The sequence below is a fragment of the Trachymyrmex septentrionalis genome, unplaced genomic scaffold (assembly GCF_001594115.1).
Source record: "Trachymyrmex septentrionalis isolate Tsep2-gDNA-1 unplaced genomic scaffold, Tsep1.0 scaffold51, whole genome shotgun sequence".
Taxonomy (NCBI): Eukaryota; Metazoa; Arthropoda; class Insecta; order Hymenoptera; family Formicidae; genus Trachymyrmex; species Trachymyrmex septentrionalis.
This window is the reverse complement of record NW_017305683.1, coordinates 201,233-220,902: the sequence shown is the minus strand read 5'-3', so window position 1 is coordinate 220,902 and position 19,670 is coordinate 201,233. Positions and strand designations below refer to the sequence as shown.

General features: G+C 31.8%; 1 protein-coding gene across 1 annotated transcript in view; it reads left to right on the top strand.

Moving 5' to 3' along the window:
- Nucleotides 1-19,670, top strand: part of LOC108751683 (neurotrimin-like) — an 84,557-nt gene that overhangs the window by 59,442 nt on the left and 5,445 nt on the right. Inside the window, exons 3-7 of the mRNA XM_018491989.1 lie at nucleotides 880-1,087; nucleotides 10,895-11,050; nucleotides 15,569-15,697; nucleotides 16,819-16,956; nucleotides 19,114-19,266. Of these exons, the coding sequence (XP_018347491.1) occupies nucleotides 880-1,087; nucleotides 10,895-11,050; nucleotides 15,569-15,697; nucleotides 16,819-16,956; nucleotides 19,114-19,266 (784 nt within the window). The remainder of the gene's footprint in view (nucleotides 1-879; nucleotides 1,088-10,894; nucleotides 11,051-15,568; nucleotides 15,698-16,818; nucleotides 16,957-19,113; nucleotides 19,267-19,670) is intronic.

Here is a 19,670-nt window from a genome sequence, read left to right as displayed (position 1 = left end):
TTAAAGATATATTTTAAATCAGTCCTTTTTTGCAACTGCTAATTATTGGAGTTAACGGAATTAATTGAAATTTTTTCTCTAAATACTTTCTTTTTTTTTATTTCTTATCGAACGAAACTTTTAATGTAAATCCGTTTTGCAACATGATATGATACATTATTAACTCTGCTAACGCAGCCTGCAACAGGCTAAAGTGGTACAAAGTACCTACTAGCGTCTGTTATCACTCTGAATATGATAGTGCTGCGGGAAAGCTGGATATGAAATGTGCATCTCGAAAATTTAATTCCATCCATATATTCTCGAAATGCATGTCTCAAAACGTTTAGCAAACGTATGATCATTTTTATTTTTAATTGAAAAAATCGCTTCGTTAAATGACATTTTCTTAATTATTCTAGATAAGAATTAATAAAGCGCAATTTAAAATAATGATCGTAATTAAAACTGTTATACTCAAAATGTGAAAGAAATATTTCCGGAATAAAAATATTTTTAGATGTTTAAAAACGATAAAAAAAATGTTGGTGTACAAATCGCTGATCGTCGGTAGAAATCAATTAAAATGAAAATTCTATTATTATAAAATAACGTTCCTTTCGTATTTTTTTTCAATATTTTCCTTGTTTTACAACAATTTGTCAGTCAACATAAATTAATTTATCTATTTTATCTAACATATATATATATACATATTCTTCATTACGTCGCATTTTTAGCATTTATTATAATTAAATTGAAATTCTCTTCATATTACTGCCTAAAAACTCGATATATAAACCGCAGGCATTTAGACTGGCATAACGCATACAACGCTGCATGCGATTTTATTTGAATGGATTATTCAATTGACTTATCATCATTGATTTTGTGTTGCAGGTAGCGTGGCTACGAGTCGATACGCAGACGATTCTGACGATAGCGACTCACGTTATTACGAAGAATCATAGGATCGCTGTGACACATAGTGGCCATCGTGCGTGGTCTCTTCACATAAGAGAAACGCGCAAGACCGACAGCGGTTGGTACATGTGCCAGGTGAATACTGACCCGATGTCCAGCATCACTGGATTTCTCGAAGTCGTTGGTAAAGATCCAGATCTACTTTTCCTTTAAAAATTGTCTTTTTGCTATATTATGTTTATCATTAAAAATTAAGCATTATTTTTATCAATGAATCAACAGAAGGATAATTATAAACAAAAGAATAATCAATGCCATATAAAATTTACATATATAATCCAAGAGAAAACAATAACTGTAAATGCATTAAATATATTAACATATTAATATATTAAATATTTAAATATTTAAATATTCTTTGTGTGTGTGTGTGTGAATTGTAATATTATATATACGTATCATAAAATATTACCATACATTAAATGATTTATTTTTACTTTTTATTTGCCGATAAATACAATATCTTCTCTAAAGTTAAAATCAATAATTAATTAAAAAATTATTTTTATTGTACAATTAATACAATATTTTATAAAATTATTTAATATTTTACAAAATATTAATAATTATAATAATGTATTGCACTTGCGAGAGAAATAAGGAAAGAACGCAAAATGAAATTATAGAGAGTGAACTAATCTACCGCGATATAAAAAACTTTATACATTGTGGTACTAATAAAATTGTATTTAAAAAGTTATATTAATTAAAGATTATTAAATACTAATATAAAAAAATATTAATTATTTAATAATATTTAATGTTAAATTAGAGAATAATATGAAATTAAAGCTATTAATAAGATGTTAGAAGGAGAAAGAGATAGCAAGAAAAAACGAGAGAGATTTCCTAAAAACACGCATATATACTGATAAATACTACATTATCAAAGCAGACATATAAATCTGCTGCGTATGTAAAAATTATATAAATTAAATTAAATTACGTAACATTAATTTTTATTTACTTTGCTAAACTCAAATATTTTATTGTCCTATTAAACAAATGACAAATCATAATTATTGCAAGTTTTGTCGAGCAAAACATTTTCATATCCGTCGCCCAGAATATCGTGTGTCACATACATTGAATGAATATAATACCATGCGTAGCTTCATTATGGTCTGTTTGAAAAATTACAAATAATTTCCACTCTACACTCAATATAGATTAACACGTCACACCTGACATATCTGGCAAATGTAACTCGTACAATCTCAGTGATGAGTGGCAGTGAGATGCGATGCTTTGGATGTACAAACTTTGTACGGTCCATTAATTTTATCTTGTATGAAATTTATTGCTAAAATTTTCATCACTTATTTATAATTATTCAAACGCATTATTTCGATTAATAAAAAAACGTTACTCAAATACTCGTTGCATATTTTATTTCACATTTACCATTTTTATTTTTATGTTCTTTTTATTCATATTTGATGAAATTTTTCTATTTTGTAATCTTGATCGTTAAATCCCAAATTCATTATTTTTATATACTTACATACATACTTATTTTTTTATTCTATATAACGACAATTATCTATTTTCATTATAGAAATATAATAAATATTTGTCATAGAAATGCATAGTTTTATTGCATAAATATTTGTTATAGAAATGCATAGTTTTAATGCATAAATATTTGTTATAGAAATGCATAGTTTTAAGCTATACTTATGATATATTTGAATAATTACATTTACATTTGCATAATCATCAATCGTTAGATTATACATTTTTGATTATTTAATACAGTATAAATATGTGCAAGTCTTTTTAAAATAATTGTTAACTGATATGTGTGTGTGTGTGTACAGCTTAGAATAAAAATAAGACTGCCATATATTACGCACACATAATTTAAAACCGACATTAAACTTATTGCATGCAATTTTCAGTTTTCATAACGCTTAAAAGGCGGAGAATGAGAATCTCGGAATGATTTAAGGACCGTTGCCGACAAATATTTGCGAGCAAATCGTACGTTCGAGATTGCTCGTGAATTTGTAACCCGCGCCATCCAGAAAGTCCGGGATCCTTGACTAGTCCTTGCGAAACTCGACTAAGCACAGGCGGATTCAGCGTTTTCCATGTATACGTAACTCGCGATTGTCCCGCGGAACACGTCCTTTGCTGGCAGGGCGCATCCTTCTTCCCGTGACTATGCATCAACTGATCCTTCCTCGGAACTTTCTTGGCACTTGGTACCACCGTCCCTGTTACCGCTAACTTGTCAAACTTCGCCAACTACGGTCGTCTTAGCGGACATCGTAGTACCTCTAGAGAAAGCCGTGATTGCTACTACAAGACACCGATATTCAATCCTTGATTATTTGTTTCGTGGCTTCCCAGGAAACACATGTACAACATATAATAACGTCCGTAAGATTTATCTATACTTTAATTAACCCATTTTTTTAATAAAAAAAAAACATATTATTGCAAATTTCGTTGTATTATTCTTGTAGTAACTTTTTATTCTTGTTTTAACTTACTTATTAAAATTATAATAAAATTATTATTGTTTTATTTAGTAAATTAAGATTATTTTTATAAAACAGTTTCTCTTTTTAAATTTTCCAAAATTTGTTTATTATATATACGCTTGACAGTTGACTTGTTATCTTTAGTAGATTGAGCACAACCGACTTATCTCTTATTTTTCAAATTAATGAAAGTATCTACCCTGCTATTAATTATCGGATAGCTTGACGAAGGTCTGACACAATTCTTGACTTTTAGAGATTATTGATCGGCTCTATCGCGCTCCGGCGCAATAGCATTCGAGAGATGAATATCGGACTGCCGGAAATTACCAAATAAATGCTGGCATTCTATACTCTTGCGGAAAGCTAATGCATCTCCATAAATACCTCAGCTAAGCTTACTGATTTATATCTCTTAACAAGCTCGCAGATAGTATCCCATTGATACATGGCAAAGCTCACGTTAACTAGAAGTTAAGTAAGACGAGCGAACATTCATGAACGGATGTACAGCTAAATATCCATTTTGAAGAAAAAAACTTTAATTCGTCTAAAGGAAACTTCCGTGATAAAAATTAATAAGACGATGTAATAAAAGTTCTTGAATTAAGAAATTAATTTAGTAGACGTTACTGAAATCAATTTTAATATCGATCGCAGTTTATCTGGGACATCTCTTTGTACGCATATACACACATACAAGTCTAAGTTTAATATTTTTATATATTAATAAGTATAAAACAGAATCATGATTAAATACAAATTTTATATTTAAAAAAATTTTTTTAATAAATATTTTATTTAAAAAAATTTTAATTTAAAAAATTCAGTTGCACCTGTGGATAGTATATTAGAATATTTATATTATTTTGTGCTACTATAAATGTTCTATATCGATTGCGGTCTATCTTGGTTGGCTCTCCATTCATACGCGCGTGTGCTTGATGTTTTTCTACGATGGTCAATTTAAAACAACGTTGCGTTGAATTTTGCAATGAAATCTGAAATAACGTTTTGTCGGACGAGAAAGCAGCTGAACAGATTAAAGATTTCACACCTCAGCAAACCCTTTCGGGCTTGCCAAGATAGAGACGCCTCCCCGCGTTACTAGCCTCGGCCTTTCGCGATCGGCTGGATTTGTGGTGGCGGGATGCAAATATATGTAAAGTACGTACCCCCGCGCCGAAACCTTCGAGGGCGATTGTACTCTTGGCGGGCTATTAGACACCTTCCCGGCAACTCGTGCTCCTCGTTCTAATAACCGGTCGGCCTCCTCACGCCGCAAACCACCCAGCCACCGTTGAACCCCGTATAAGCGTATAGTTTAACTTCACCGCAATCCCTCGTTAAGATTCTTCTTTATCGGTCTGTCCTATCGTCGACTATATCGCCAAGACTAAGAGAGAAAAGAAAAGAGTCGGCTATTCTGCTTTATCTTGCTTCATCGGATGATATGCGGACATTGCGTCCTTCGGTAGTTTGCATCACTCCAATAGGAACAAACAAAAATGACAAAATAACGCAAAATTATTATGATATAAATGAGTGCCAGAGAACGTAATCAATATATTAATTAATTTTGCATCTTTCGTTTGTTAATTTGTAAAACAAAACCTTTGATATAGAAACAAGCTTTGTAATAATTGGTATATAATAGTGAATTATTGGCTTTTGTCTAATAATAACCGTTTTGATTAAACGTGAAATAAAGGTGAAATAAAATAAAGAAATTAGTTTGTTTCCTTCTCTTGTATTATTGAGCCGTCAATCATGGTATGCTTTAATTTGCATTTAGAAAGGAATAAGGTGCAGATATGAAAATTATATTTGTACGTATTTATGTATTACCCTCTATTGTACATTCCTAAAAATCTGGTATAATCCTTGAGACGTTTTATTATACCAGCATGTTGTAACTTTAAATTGCAAATATTCTGACTCAATTTCTGAATTTATTCGCGTTTCGATATTAGTTTTCTATTTTTTTTTAATTGTTTTGACTTTGATCTTGTATAGCTTTCTGATATATCTTTCTTATATTTATATTTATATCTTTATATCTTTCTGATATTCCTTCTTATAAGGATTTGTGTTCTTATAAGGATTTGATCCCTTCTGATTTCAATATGCAGGATATGAAAAACTTGATACGCAGAGCGCTTGCATTATTCGTTGAAACCGCGATATTATTACTTATACGATGTGTGAATAAAAAGTTTGTTGTAATTTTGTGAAAATTTTTTTTTAATTTTTGAACGAATTATTATAAAGGGAAATAAAACTCGTAAAATATCTAAAAAATTTAACTAAGAGAAAGTAACACTACTCAATAACGATAATAATAATAATTCTCCTTATACCGGAATATAAATTCACACAAGCAAATTGTAGCAAATATCGTTTTATTTGTACACTTTTGCGATAATCAGCTTTGGATAATCAAACTTGTGAGAGAGTTCAATTTCCAAGTTTTTTTTTTAAATATAAAAATAGCAAAATGCTGAAATATGGAAATAGCAAATATTGCATATAGATTCGTAGCGCGGTTCAAAATATTGACTTGCAGAAATTTTATCATTCAGTTTATTTTTTATTTTGCACAAATTCGATTATTGAATGCGTATTGCAATTGCCGTGTGGGTCTTCGTTATATAACAGTGATATTTTTCTTATTATTAATTTTATAAACTTTCTTTTAAATTTAGAACGATTTATGGATGTTAATACGAGCTTCATAACCTTTGCTTCTTTGATTTATGTGTGTATTTAGAGTACCCATATAATATATAAAATTGAGCTTATATTGCAATCAACCAAATTTATTGTTTATTGTAATGAAATTACTAGTTTGGTCAACTTGCTTTAGCATGATGTTACATGTACTAACTTATATGACCAATTACTTGATTGTAGATTATCGCAACGTGAGTATACGCGATTGTGTAAAATATATATTGGTGAGTGCAACACAAACATATATAATAGCTACTTAATACGTATTTAATTCAAAGTGAGAAAGAGAGAGAGAGAGAGAGAGAGAGAGATTGGATTTAAATTCATACTGCAGTTACATAGAAAAAAAGCCAATTTATTTTATCATTAAAAGATAATAAAATCTACTTTTTTCTTTCTTCTCTCTTAAATTGATGCATTTATTTATATTGATCAAAAAACTTCAAATTTTGTTACAATTAATTTTTAAAACATGTGATAAAAAATTATCAAGATGGATTTTAATTAATCGCGCTGCTATAATCGATATTTATTATAATCGATTTCAACATATATCTCTATAGCTTTCTAAATAAATTATTGTAATTTATAAAATAAATTTTCCGAATTTTCCGTAAAACGTTACAACGTTTTGAGGAAGGATATCAATTGTGCTATTATGTAATGTTAATAGCGATAGAAATGAAAGATATAATATTGCATTACTCGAAATTATCTCAAATGGCAAAGGGTTGATAGTTCTTGCTGCACCTTTGCGTAACTCGATCATCGAAGATCGGTGCGTATGCATCAATTTAGTGTCACGTTGGTCTAAACGCTGGCTCGCTTTCGACCGATCGAACTTTTCAAACGTTATCGGACCGTCGCAAAATATAGCGGCCATTCAAAAGGACACTCGAAGATACCGGTGGTATGAAACGCGATTGTGTACAGTCCACGCGAATAAAACGCGATCCCGTGAGGGCAAACAAAAACAACGGCGCGCGTCGGTGCGCGGGCACGCGTGAAATAATAAATTCGACCCAATTGTTTTCCCGTATCAATAAATATACTATCTGCGGATACGGCGCTTTTTTTCGCCCCGTTTGCGCCCGACGCAGTCGGGGTAAAGCGCGAAATGAATTGCGCACCGGACCCGGTGATATCTCTGTGACCTGTGACGGCGGCGGGCATAGCGATGCCGGCATGGAATTGCTTTTTGCTCGATGGCCGATGCCCGCTTAATTCTTTGGAAGAATTCGTTGCTGTACGGTTGCCCTCAGTATTTGGCTGTTCTGCCGTGATCCTACTATGTCGTCAGAGAACATCATTTTGACTTTCTCTTTGTTGGATCACACAACATTTATTGCAGAAATACTTTGTACTGCAGATGCTGCTTTAACTGTAGTCTTGTGTATTGTCGACATTTTTATACGTTGAAATGTTTATTGAATATTTCAAAATATAAAATAAATTTGACCAATTTATTTGATGATGAATTAAAACGTTTATCGAAATATATATATATTGAAAACGATGGAAAATTATTTATAAATTTATGTATTGTAAAAAGAAAAATTGTTATAGTATAATTATCGTTAATTATATTTATTTATCGGCAATAAAAAGAAATTATTTATCGATTATCGTAAAGAGAAGCTTTTGTATTCCTAATGTGCCTCTCGGATTTACGCTGTTATGCAATCGTAGCTCTCGGTCCACCCTCGTCGTCTCGTTAGCACACGAAAGCACCATTCGCGTTGGTAGCTTTTTCGCATCCGCGGAAACTTCGTCCTGGAACCTCTTTGCCTTCCGAACACGTCTTTCGTAACTCACCAGGGGGACGCGACGTCGGTCTCTGAGAGAGGACTATTCACGAAGGTAGCCTCTTTCGTGACCGGGAAAGAACTTAGTCCGCGTAAGCCATGGGAAACCATTCCTGGCCAGCCGTCTTTCCGGTGTACAAACTGTATGTGTACCAGCCATATTCGGCTCTATTCCGTTTCGAAAGCAACTCGATAACGAAATTCTTCGCATTGTTGCCGCGAAAAATGTATCGCGTCAATGGCCTCCCGTTCGCGGTGAAGATTATTTTCACCAAAGAGTATGTTGGTCGATCATCGCGCGCGTGTGTGTGTATGTGTGAAGAACCGATGATATTTTATAATAAACCTTACTCTATATATCCTATGCTGTTTTGGAAAGGTCGTTTCCGTGTACACGCGAATAATCTTTGTGTTGCTGATGCTAGCGTAAAAATTTTGCAAGTTATTAATTCATCTGAATTTCAATGTAAAACATAGATATTTGTACGGAAAGAAAGCTTTTTTGAAATATCTAAAAAGTCAAGTAGATACGAAGATCTGAAAATAATTTAATTGATTTATAAAAATACATTCTAGCAACCAGTTTGGACGTCCTATATAATTATTTTGATAGTCCAAACAAAATTATTTTCAAATATGTGTCTAGACAAATATTTAAATATTTTAAAAAGTCGTTCTTTTCATTAATAAATAAAGAAGAATTTAAAAGGATTCTTAGCACTTTTGAAATTTTTTATCATTTATTATATTATAACATAAAAAAGTATCAAGTATTTATTTACGCATTTATAAAAATAATATTTTATTATAAACATATTTTATTACATACATTACACAGACAGCCAAATATGTCATACATCGAAAAAGATGAATATCTCGCGCGTTAAATTAAAATCAATCCTTTTAAAAAATTGTGTAAAGCTATTGAGTAATTTTATTAATTGCTTTTTATGTGAAGTGAATTTAAAGACTGAAAATAATACATAATTTATATGCAAGACATATAATAATTAATATTTATTAATTGATTGTGAATTTAATATGTATATGATTTATAAAATAAAAATTAAATCATAAGGAGATAGAACAGATTTTAACTTATAATAACCTCCTATTTTATTAAAATACATAATTATAACAATTATATTTCTTCACTACCTTTTTTTAAATAGAAAAAGAGAAGGAGGACGAGAGAAGCTATACTTAAATTATCAAAAATTCAATTAATTATTTGAATATCCGAGTATATGGCTTTTGCGTTGATAACTAATATGGTAATCCATAGTCCGTAGTCCGAGAATACAGCTTTTGCGTTACTAACTAATACGGTAATCGCCACAGCAGATTAAGATATAATTAAATTTACATCCTTTCATGAAGTTCTCTTTATTAAAGGACATTCTGAATACAATAATACGATTCTTCTATATTTAAACTCGTTCGCTGAATAGCAAGACAATTGGATAAATAACGTTCGTTCAATCATTTTAAAAACCGCAAAATACAAAACCACAAGAGGGACAAGATTCCTGCAAATTTTTGTTCCTATCGTGCTAAGTGATTTTTCTCTGGAATATTTTACTGCGTTTGTTAAAGCAAGAGAGAAATTTTCACGATTGTAGTCAGCTACTTTATTTTTCAAATACATGTATTTTTTATATCTTTCTGAAGAACACTTTTGTGTAAAATGGTCGGATAACAGATTTAAATCGTTTATAACGAGACAGATTAGCATAAAAATGATGATGCAAATGAGACAAGAGAGATTCAACCCAAAATACCTGGATTAGCATTGATTTTGATGCTTTAGTTGATTTATTTATTCAGATTAGTGGAATGGACGATAACTCTAAACTATCTAATGTATCGTCTAAGTGCAAAACAATTCGCCATATTGAATCTAGCTGTCATTTATTAAACTTGGATAAAGCGACGTGATGAATTACTTTGCATGATACATTAGTTGCTTACATAGTTCCTTTTGAGTAATCCACTTGTATCGTTCTTAGTCAGTTCAGATCCTATTTGTATTATTCGCGTGCATTAATTTATAGAACTAATAAATTGTAACTTCTTTACATTCCGTAAAATTCGTAAAAACAACATATACATATTACAGATATTTATGCAAATATATTAAAGATGTATGTGTGCATAAATGAAAAAAATTGTAATTTCGTGCTTTAAAGCGTGCATAACCGTACGAATTATAATACATACAGTTATTTCGTATGGTAATCTAGCTCATGACAATTTTACATATCTGCCTGATAAGTAAGCCTTATCCAAATTTTATCCAGCAGCTTGCTTGCTCTTATGCCCAACGGCACGTACGTGCCGTAAAAAGCAGATTCGCCCTAATACTACGCGTCATCGTACTACTCCCGTCGAGCTTTCGGCTGTGACAAAAGTAACGTGGATTTTACGGACCGTTAAAAGTCACGCGCGAAAGATCACCCCGACGAAAAAAAAAAAAAAATAAAATAAAATAAAGAAAACAGAAAGAGATCATTCCTTCAATGGAACAAAAAGGTATTTCCCTACGGAAGCGGAGGGTGAGCCCGGGCCGGACGTGGTCCGGGATTCTGCAAAAATTCAAACGAAAACGCGAAATCGGCTGAGCGAATCGAGATTTTACGAGTGAATCCGCCATCCGCGCGAACGAATGGGGCGCGAACCCCAGGATGCGTGGGTGCCGCGCGTGCACCCGCGGCGTGTGCGGTGTATATACGCGGGATATTGCACGACGGGAGACAGCGGGGCATGATCCGCTCGTCGCGAGATAACCATCTATCTGGTCCGCGCGAATGATCATCGCGCACAGTCGCGCGCGTTGGTACGCGCGCGTGCTCGTGCCCGTGCAACCTCTGGGACGTTCTCGTCGCAATGTGGTTATTGTTTCAGTACCGCCGGACATCCTGGACTATCCCACCAGCACGGATATGGTGGTGCGAGAGGGTAGCAACGTGACGCTACGATGCGCGGCAACAGGAACACCGGAGCCGACGGTCACGTGGCGTCGTGAAGCGGGTGGTACGATCAGCCTGTCAAATTGGCAGGGTACGTATCTTCATATTGCACTACTACTACTACTACTACTACTATATTGTTAGTACTACTACTATTACCATACGGTGCACCGCTTCGTTGGTCGCCGATTGTCGCGTATTTCACCGTATAACGAATGACGGTTGTTACTCTAGATAGAGTCTCGTTTCCTCTCACCCCGAATCTCTGTGTCTCCTTTCAACCCCATCGACTTCGTTGTCTCGCGTTGTTTCGCGTATATTGAACATAACCCGCTGCTCATAGAACAGCTTCGAGGCTTTTTCTCGATCTCACTCCAAAACAGAGTGACAGAAAGCTCGCCGTCTCGTTTCGCGCTGATTGAGCGAGACGTTTATTGTGCTCTCGTAGCGTATCATTGAATGAGTTTTGATGGACGGCATTGAACCGATACGAATGTGCCTTTTGTTGAATTCATTGTACATTGAACACGTCTGATAATCGGATAAAGGTCGTAAATGAAATAAACAAAGCAAATTTCTTTCTTGGATTCCTAACATACCGTCAAGTATATGTATTCGATTCACAAATTTTCTGGTCTTTTTTTTAAATAAAATAGAACAGAAGTGAATAGACAAATTTAAATAAAATAGACGAGAATGAATTTTTATATATCATAAAGAAAGATGTAAAATGTAAAAGAAATATATTTTGTTCTTTAATAATTTTATTCTACTAATCCATTTGCTTATATATTTTTATTTTTACAAAACTTTTGATTTTCAATTTATTTCCTTATTGCATTGATGATACAATACTTTCAACAGTAATTTCTACTTTCTCTCTCTTACTATTTTTTCGCCTGTTACAGTCTCTTACAATTGACGAAAGAATTTAACGATTCGTTACACAAAATGGTTTCTTTCCTGATGTTATTATCAGCAAAGTGCCGTCGGCGTAATGTCCATCGAAATGAAATTGCTGAACATTTATAATATAAACTCATTTACTTAACCCATTCGGTGAGAAATTAATTTTGTTTACAATTCCGAACGAATTTCTGTCGTTATGCCGTCTTGCAAATCTAGCAGGAACTAGTAATCAACATGTAATTTAATTTCTTAATTATTGTAAAAGGAATGTTATACAAATGCGATAGAATGTTTTAACGAGAACTTTCCATTAATACATAACAATTCTTCAACGAAGATACAGTTTGATTATTACACAGAAAGAATGATTTTATTGAAGTATCTAAAAATTTAACTAGATACAAATCTGAAAATTACTTTGTTGGACTATAAAAATAATTATATAGGACACTCAAGTATAATAAGCGCTGTAAAAAGTTTTGATATTCTAGTAACCAGATTGTGTGTCCTACATTATTTTAATGGTTTAACAAAATCATTTTCAGATCTCTATCCAATTAAATTTTTTAATACTTTAGCAAAAACCGTTCTGTACATGTAACATTTGAAAAAACTATTATTATAAAAATTTAATTTTTATAAATAAATTTTATATTATAATTATAAGAATATATCAGTACTTTTGGATTTTAAACATTTTTTAAACATTTACATTATAATTATTTATATATTTTAAATAATTTTTTATGAGGCTTGATAATATATTCAAACAGATTTCACAATTAGTTATTTCAGTTTTTGTAAGATTGAGGCAAAAGATTAATGATGTTCAGTGATTCAATTCAAAAGTTTTTGTTCTCGAAAAAACATCTCGTCTGAGAGATTTGCCGTTCTTTCAATCCAATCACATGCATTCAGCTGTCACCTTCATTCAACGGCATTCCTGTTTTACGCGCCACCCGCATCAAGATTGTTTAGACCTTTTGCTGACTAATTGCGCAAGCAAGTGTCGGAGACATTTCGATTGTACATCAGACAGATAGCTAAAGTATCCTTTTAGTCTCTTTCTCTTATACGGCTTCAAAAGTTTGTCTCTTCTTTTGCCATCCCCTTCCTTTTCTATTCGTCTCAGTTCATACTGAATTCGGAGTACTTCTCAAAGACCAACAAACCGACGTGCAACACACACGTAATATATTTTCATCCTTTCGTGTGAAATCATGCCAAGGATCAGAAACGAGAGAACGTCGCCCTGTAGTGAAATATCGATTTGTGACCAACTTCTGATGATTTATTCACCAGACGAAATTTCCATTTTTTCGAAGCCGATTTTAAGAAATCACTTTAAGTATTTTGTCGCATCTCACTCTATTCGTCTCTTCGTCTTACATCGATCTTGCGGAAAGATTCAGTCGTGATTCCATTAGACGATAAGTACCGTAGAATGGAGTATTCGGAAACGCGCTATCGGTCTTACGATTTTCGCAATCGAAATCTGTGCACTCCGTTTGACTTCCTATAATAGTCGAGAAAAGTGTTCGGCGTTTTCTGATTTGTATGATAATTCATAAAAGATTTTGCTTTTTGCACACGATAAAAGTTTGAAGTATGAATTTACCTCGAAACCCTCAACAGGTGCATGAACGAAAGAGCTTTTCAAATTGTTATCAAAATATGCAGACGTTGTTACACACAAATTTCGCGATACATGTTCAAATGCTATTGACAAAGTGCTATCTAACATAAATAAAATAATGCTAAAAGCAAATCAAGAACAAATGGAATGATTTACTAATTTGTAAATGTGATAATTGACAATAAAATTATTGTTATAATTTGAAAATTGTTAAAAAACAATAATTGTATTTTGCACATTTAACATTTTATAAATATTTTATAGATATCTTAATAATTAAATGCAAATACGTAATAATATTGTGATTACAAGCTGATTGGATTACTTGAATTCTAAAGAAAAATTTTAATTACCATATTTGACATTAAAACTTTCTTATTACGTACATATATGTGTATACTTCTATACTTTCATAAATTTTGTGATAGTTTTATTAAAATAGGATACTTTATTATGTATGTATGTATTATTTAAATATATTTTAATATATTATTTAATAAGTTTTAAATTCTCATATTATGTAAATTATGAAACTATCATTCTGATAATAGTACGATATATAGATACCTACACATCGGTAGGCCGTTGATCTGTAAAGGAACTATGTAAATTATATGATAATCAATCTCGAAATGAATGTGCTAGATTGTCAATTTAACTTCATTACACACTCGCGACGCGGAACTAATTGTAATTTCAATGTACAAATCGATTAGCACGATTAATTATATAATATCGAAATTAAGGAAATACACATTTTAATTAAACTTGAAATCAATTGTTTCGCAATATTAAGCTAGTCGACCGTATTGCAACATGCGAAACAGAAATTATTGGAAAATATCAGAGAGCAAATATTAATTTACAACATATGAAATTACAGCTGACGTAATGAGTGCTACTTTGTCCACTTTTGCATATTAATATTTATGTTACGTTTCATTTAATACAATGTGCAGTCTAACGAAATTATGTCATTTAGTAGTGAATCAACGTCCCATTTTTTCATTATTATATTGCGAAATCTTTTAATTGCTTTTTCATGAATTGAAGGATATATATTTGTGCTATCTGTATTATAATTTGCGCCTTTTCAATATTCCGCAAAATTCAGAACATAAATTTAAGTATGCTTCATGTTGCTACTTGCTTGTTACTTAATTATCGTGCATTACGCTTAGTTAGTAACACTACACATTTCATGCAACGTATATATACGGTATATATTATGAGAATATACGAAGAAAATGAGAAGAAACATTACTTAAACGTTATTAGTTATTTGTCAAAATTGGATACGTGTATATTTCATTATTTAATGTGACAAAGATGCATTTATTATTATTACTGTATTTACATTTTCTAATAACAGTAAGTTTAAACATCAAATGTGTGTAACCGAAAATAATGGATCCAAAGAGGCTTTCTGGTTTTAGAAAAGGATTTTTACAAAAAAATCTATATCGCAAAAGGCGTGATTTTCTTGAATATACTCGCTATTTTTAATAATAACAAATAAATTACCTTATTGATATAGTGTTAGCAAAAAGAGTTTTGTTTTCTCTCCACAAATCACGTGCAGATATGATCATAATCGATTTATATAATCCCAAATTTTTTGTTTTAACAAAACTTTTTTTGTTATTCTATGTATAGTTTTCGAAATTCATATAAAAATATATCTTCTTCTCTCTTTTAATCTCAAAAAATAAAGGAGTTTAATATATTTATGCTACAATAATATATAATTTCTATTATATCTTTTTGTTTATTATTTGATTCTGAAAATTATATCGTAATATTAAACAATTTAAATTATTATCTTTGATTATAAATGATAATGTCAACCATAAGCAGAGATGATTAAATTTATGATTTGTAATTTCAAAAATATGTTTGTAATTTGGAATGCTTAAAAATTAACGACGCGGTATTAACGTGTGCAATTGGTCAGATCGTGTCATTGGTATGTTTAACTGAACGATGAACGAAGCGTATATAATAATGCGTCGTAATGTCCATATGAATTTGTATGCTCGCATCTACATATGTAAACTGTTGCAGCGGGGAGTATCGTGGGTCCGGAGCTGGAAATAACACGAATCACGCGTCTCCATATGGGACCGTATCTCTGCATAGCGTCCAACGGAGTACCACCAACAGTCAGCAAACGGATCCTTCTCACTGTTCACTGTACGTAATTTTGTTGCGTGATTTTGAATTCCGTTTTAAGAGACACTAAGAAACACTTCCAGCCAAGCGTGAAACGTGGTGAAATACGTTGCGAAAATGGCTTTTCCATTACGATTGAGAGAAATATAATTAAATGCGTTTCTCTCCGTTTTACAAGGCGGAAAAAAATATTACGTGAAATTATTTAATCTCCCTTGGAAAAACGAGGATTAATCGAAATTTATTCACACAATCATCGTGAATTAATTTTCCAGAATTAATCTTTTCAGAATGTTATACAATATACCATACACGATGTAATATTATTAGGATTTCCGTTCGTAAATTTTAATTCAATCAAAAACTTTAACTGTTCCGTTTCCATCCTTTGCTTTTCACGCATATATAATTGTGGAAATGCATATGAATGACATTTTATGCAGTTCTGTCCCGTCGTGGTAATATAAATCCTTTCTTATACGAGCGTCGGGCGCTTGTCGCAAAATATATTTTAAATTGTCGTACTCGTGTGTGACGTGAGCGATCTCGCGTAATGACGCCTCTCGGGGTAGGCATGGTGAATAGGCATGCTGATCCCGAGGGCCATTGTTCCTGAAAACGGAGTTAAATCTTTCCTGCCGCTGGCTACGTAATTTTGCTACGCTATAATAAGTCGCTTACTAAAAGGACAAGTGACGTTTCTGGATTGATTAAAAAAATAAGAGAGCCCTATTTCGAGGGAACATGTTTTAAAAATGGGGGATGGAGCTTTAGTAAGACTTTTACGTCAAACGTCAGATGCTGTACCTTGTGATGAGTTCGTAAAATTGGATATTTCGTTAAATTTTGTATCGTGTTTTCCCAGCTTTATATAGTTTTTAATGTCAAATATTTTAACATTATATTGTCAGCTAGACTTTGTTCATTAAAAACAACTGTTTGCAGAGCTGTACATAATAAAATTAATATGCAGTCAGTGCTATATTGTATGATTTCTTATCTCACGGTAATAAAAAAATTCAATAAAATATGAGAAAGCAAGTTTTTATAAAATAAAAAAAATGTTTCCTTTGATTAAGATTAATAATATGTAATTTTTGTGTTTTAATGGATATTTTATTAAAATATATCATATTGTACAGTTCAGCCAATGGTTTGGATCGAGAATCAGCTAGTGGGTGGTTACGAGGGACAAACTGTTACGTTGGAATGCCGTAGCGAAGCTCATCCCAGTCCTATCACATATTGGACGAAGCCATCGAACGAAACTATTGCCAATGGTAAGCATATATTTCTGTTTGTTCAAATATAATATGCTTTTCGTTTTTATCAACAATAATATAGAAGTAGTGCACAGGAAAAGAATAATTTAATTAAGGCAGCTTTATAAAAAGTAAATATTTTAAATTACTTTCTATGCTCTTATTAAATATAAATAAAAATCAATTGTTAATTTGACGGGCAATTAATTAATTAACGTTTATTTAGAGTGAATTAAATAGAACATGCACAAGTATGAAAAATAATATTAATATTTTTATCATAGATATTAAGATAGTGATAGTAATAATTCCATCTTAAATTTTTCTCTCATTGCGAGATAAAATAAGTTATAATTATTTCTTTTCAAGTTATACAAACATTGAATTTGCTTCTTAAGATAATATTTATCATTAAAGAATACATGAATAATACTCATTGTCTCAAACTAGAAAAAATTGAGAGTTTTAATGAAACCGAGAGCGCGTTTTATTCCAATTTATGAAATAATTGTTACAAATTCTTTTCTTCTTCTCTTTTTTTTCCTTTTTTTTGTACACGTCGGGAAGTGCACGCACGAGCAGCTGTAATGCAATTCGCCTTAATTACACCGCGCTAACGTGGTCGTTTCACTCTAATTGCTACCATGCACCTTTGCGATATGCAAAGGTTTAAGGGCAAGGGCAGCAGCATTAAAACTTAAGACGTGTGCGTGCCATCTCGTGTCGGGTCGTTAATCCGTGACAGTACCCTTCGTACAGACTAAAATTTTTCCTTAAAGCGTTATAATGAATGATCTTCAAATTAATTAAGAACACGCGAAATTCTTTTTATGCAGATGGCAATTTTTATCTACTATCGCAAAGTCGATTGTTAGTAGTTAATTGGCGTTTGACGAAAGTTTCACAAATCGATGAATAATATTAGCATTGACATTTTTTTTAATTAATTACAAAGAGACAATTCTTATTAGCATTTAGCCGATATTCCCAAATTAAGTGCTACTCTATATTCTTTATATATTATACAAATAGTATTACTACAAATAGCATAAATAATATTACTAGCTGGCATTATTTTATGTTTTACTAGACTAATATTAATAAATATAATAAAAGGAAGACATTAATTAAATGCAGATAATAAAATGTACAATAAAACAATTCAAGAAAAAATATATTACCTATATAAAATGACACAAAAAATTTATAATTATTATAAATTATTAATATTATAAATGTATATAATAAATATCAAATTAATTAAAATGTACAATTAAATATTAAACTTACTTTTATTACAAACAAATTTTACATGTTCTTTTCATTATCAGAATCTCAACAAAATGTTTTTACAACAAAATTTTTTCTACATTTATCGTATTCCACAGATTTTTTAATACATATTTATAAAATCGCGTATACTTTTATAATCGAAGAATACAGCGAACAAACTTATAGAAGTGTATGATTTTTTTATTGCTTCGGATAACACAAGCTATACCGATATGAACGTCGGTAACTTTCCTTTGAAATAACTGTTTTCCGCATCGACAGTGTCGTATAGCTTGAAACTAATAACACGAAAATCGACATTCACGTCGTCTTCCACGTGCCAGAACGAAAACGACATTTGCACGAATAACACGGTCTGTTCCATGCGTACTTGTGCGGTTCCATAATGTTTAAGCGGCTTGGAACGTAAATATGAAGTTTACTGCTGCATCGATCCGGAATTTTCTGTTATTCCGGGCTGCCATGGAAGCCTGTCTAGTTAGTGCTCCTCTATTCGCGGCAAACACGCGAAACGAATTAGCTTTTTAACGAGAGACAAGTACAATTGTATCAACGCGAAAAAGCCGGTTTTGTGCGTCATGCGTTTCCCGTTAACAAACTTCTGAATCATTGACTTCGATTAGGAGGAACGAGTGTATTTTTCATCTAGTCATGCGTGCGCTTTATGAGCTTTGTTTTATTAATTATTGTTGATTTTGTTGGCTTACGCATTTGATATAACAATTTGATATAATGAGAGTGTGTTTCTTTATAAACTATACATTTACTGTTATATATATGCGCGCTGATTGATTACGTAAATCTCTATGGAAATTAGCGTTTGCGATTTCGATATATTTACTACGCTTAATCTATACACCGATATTTTCAACGTTTTTTTAGACGAGAACTATAAGGTCGAAACAATTCCTAAAGGATTATATGAAATACTTATGAAGCTCGTGATAAAATCTGTACGAGCACAAGATTTCGGAACCTTTCGATGCGTGGCGACGAACTCCCTCGGAGAGACCGATGGAAAGATAAAACTTTACAGTGAGTAACATTTATGAACTCATTAATCTGCATAAGTTGCACATAACGTATTTTTACGCTATGTACATTACTTGCTTATCTTTGCATAAAAAAACGTTTAATCGTTTGTTACTTTAAGCCGATTTCTAATTCCTTTGTTCACTTTGCATGCTACGTACGAAAAACTGCATGCGCTAAAAATATCTCTTTTAATTTTCATAATATGTATATTATTATATTATTGCATGTATTATCTGTATGTGTATTTTAATATTCATGCTTATAGTGATTATCTGACGTAATTACGTGATACAAATAATTCGCTGATAATTAAATTTTATTTTATAAATGTTGCCATCCTCTGTTTGCTTCTCTACTTCCCGTTTTACCTGCATCGCGTGCAAAAATCATGTCCAAAAAACAAA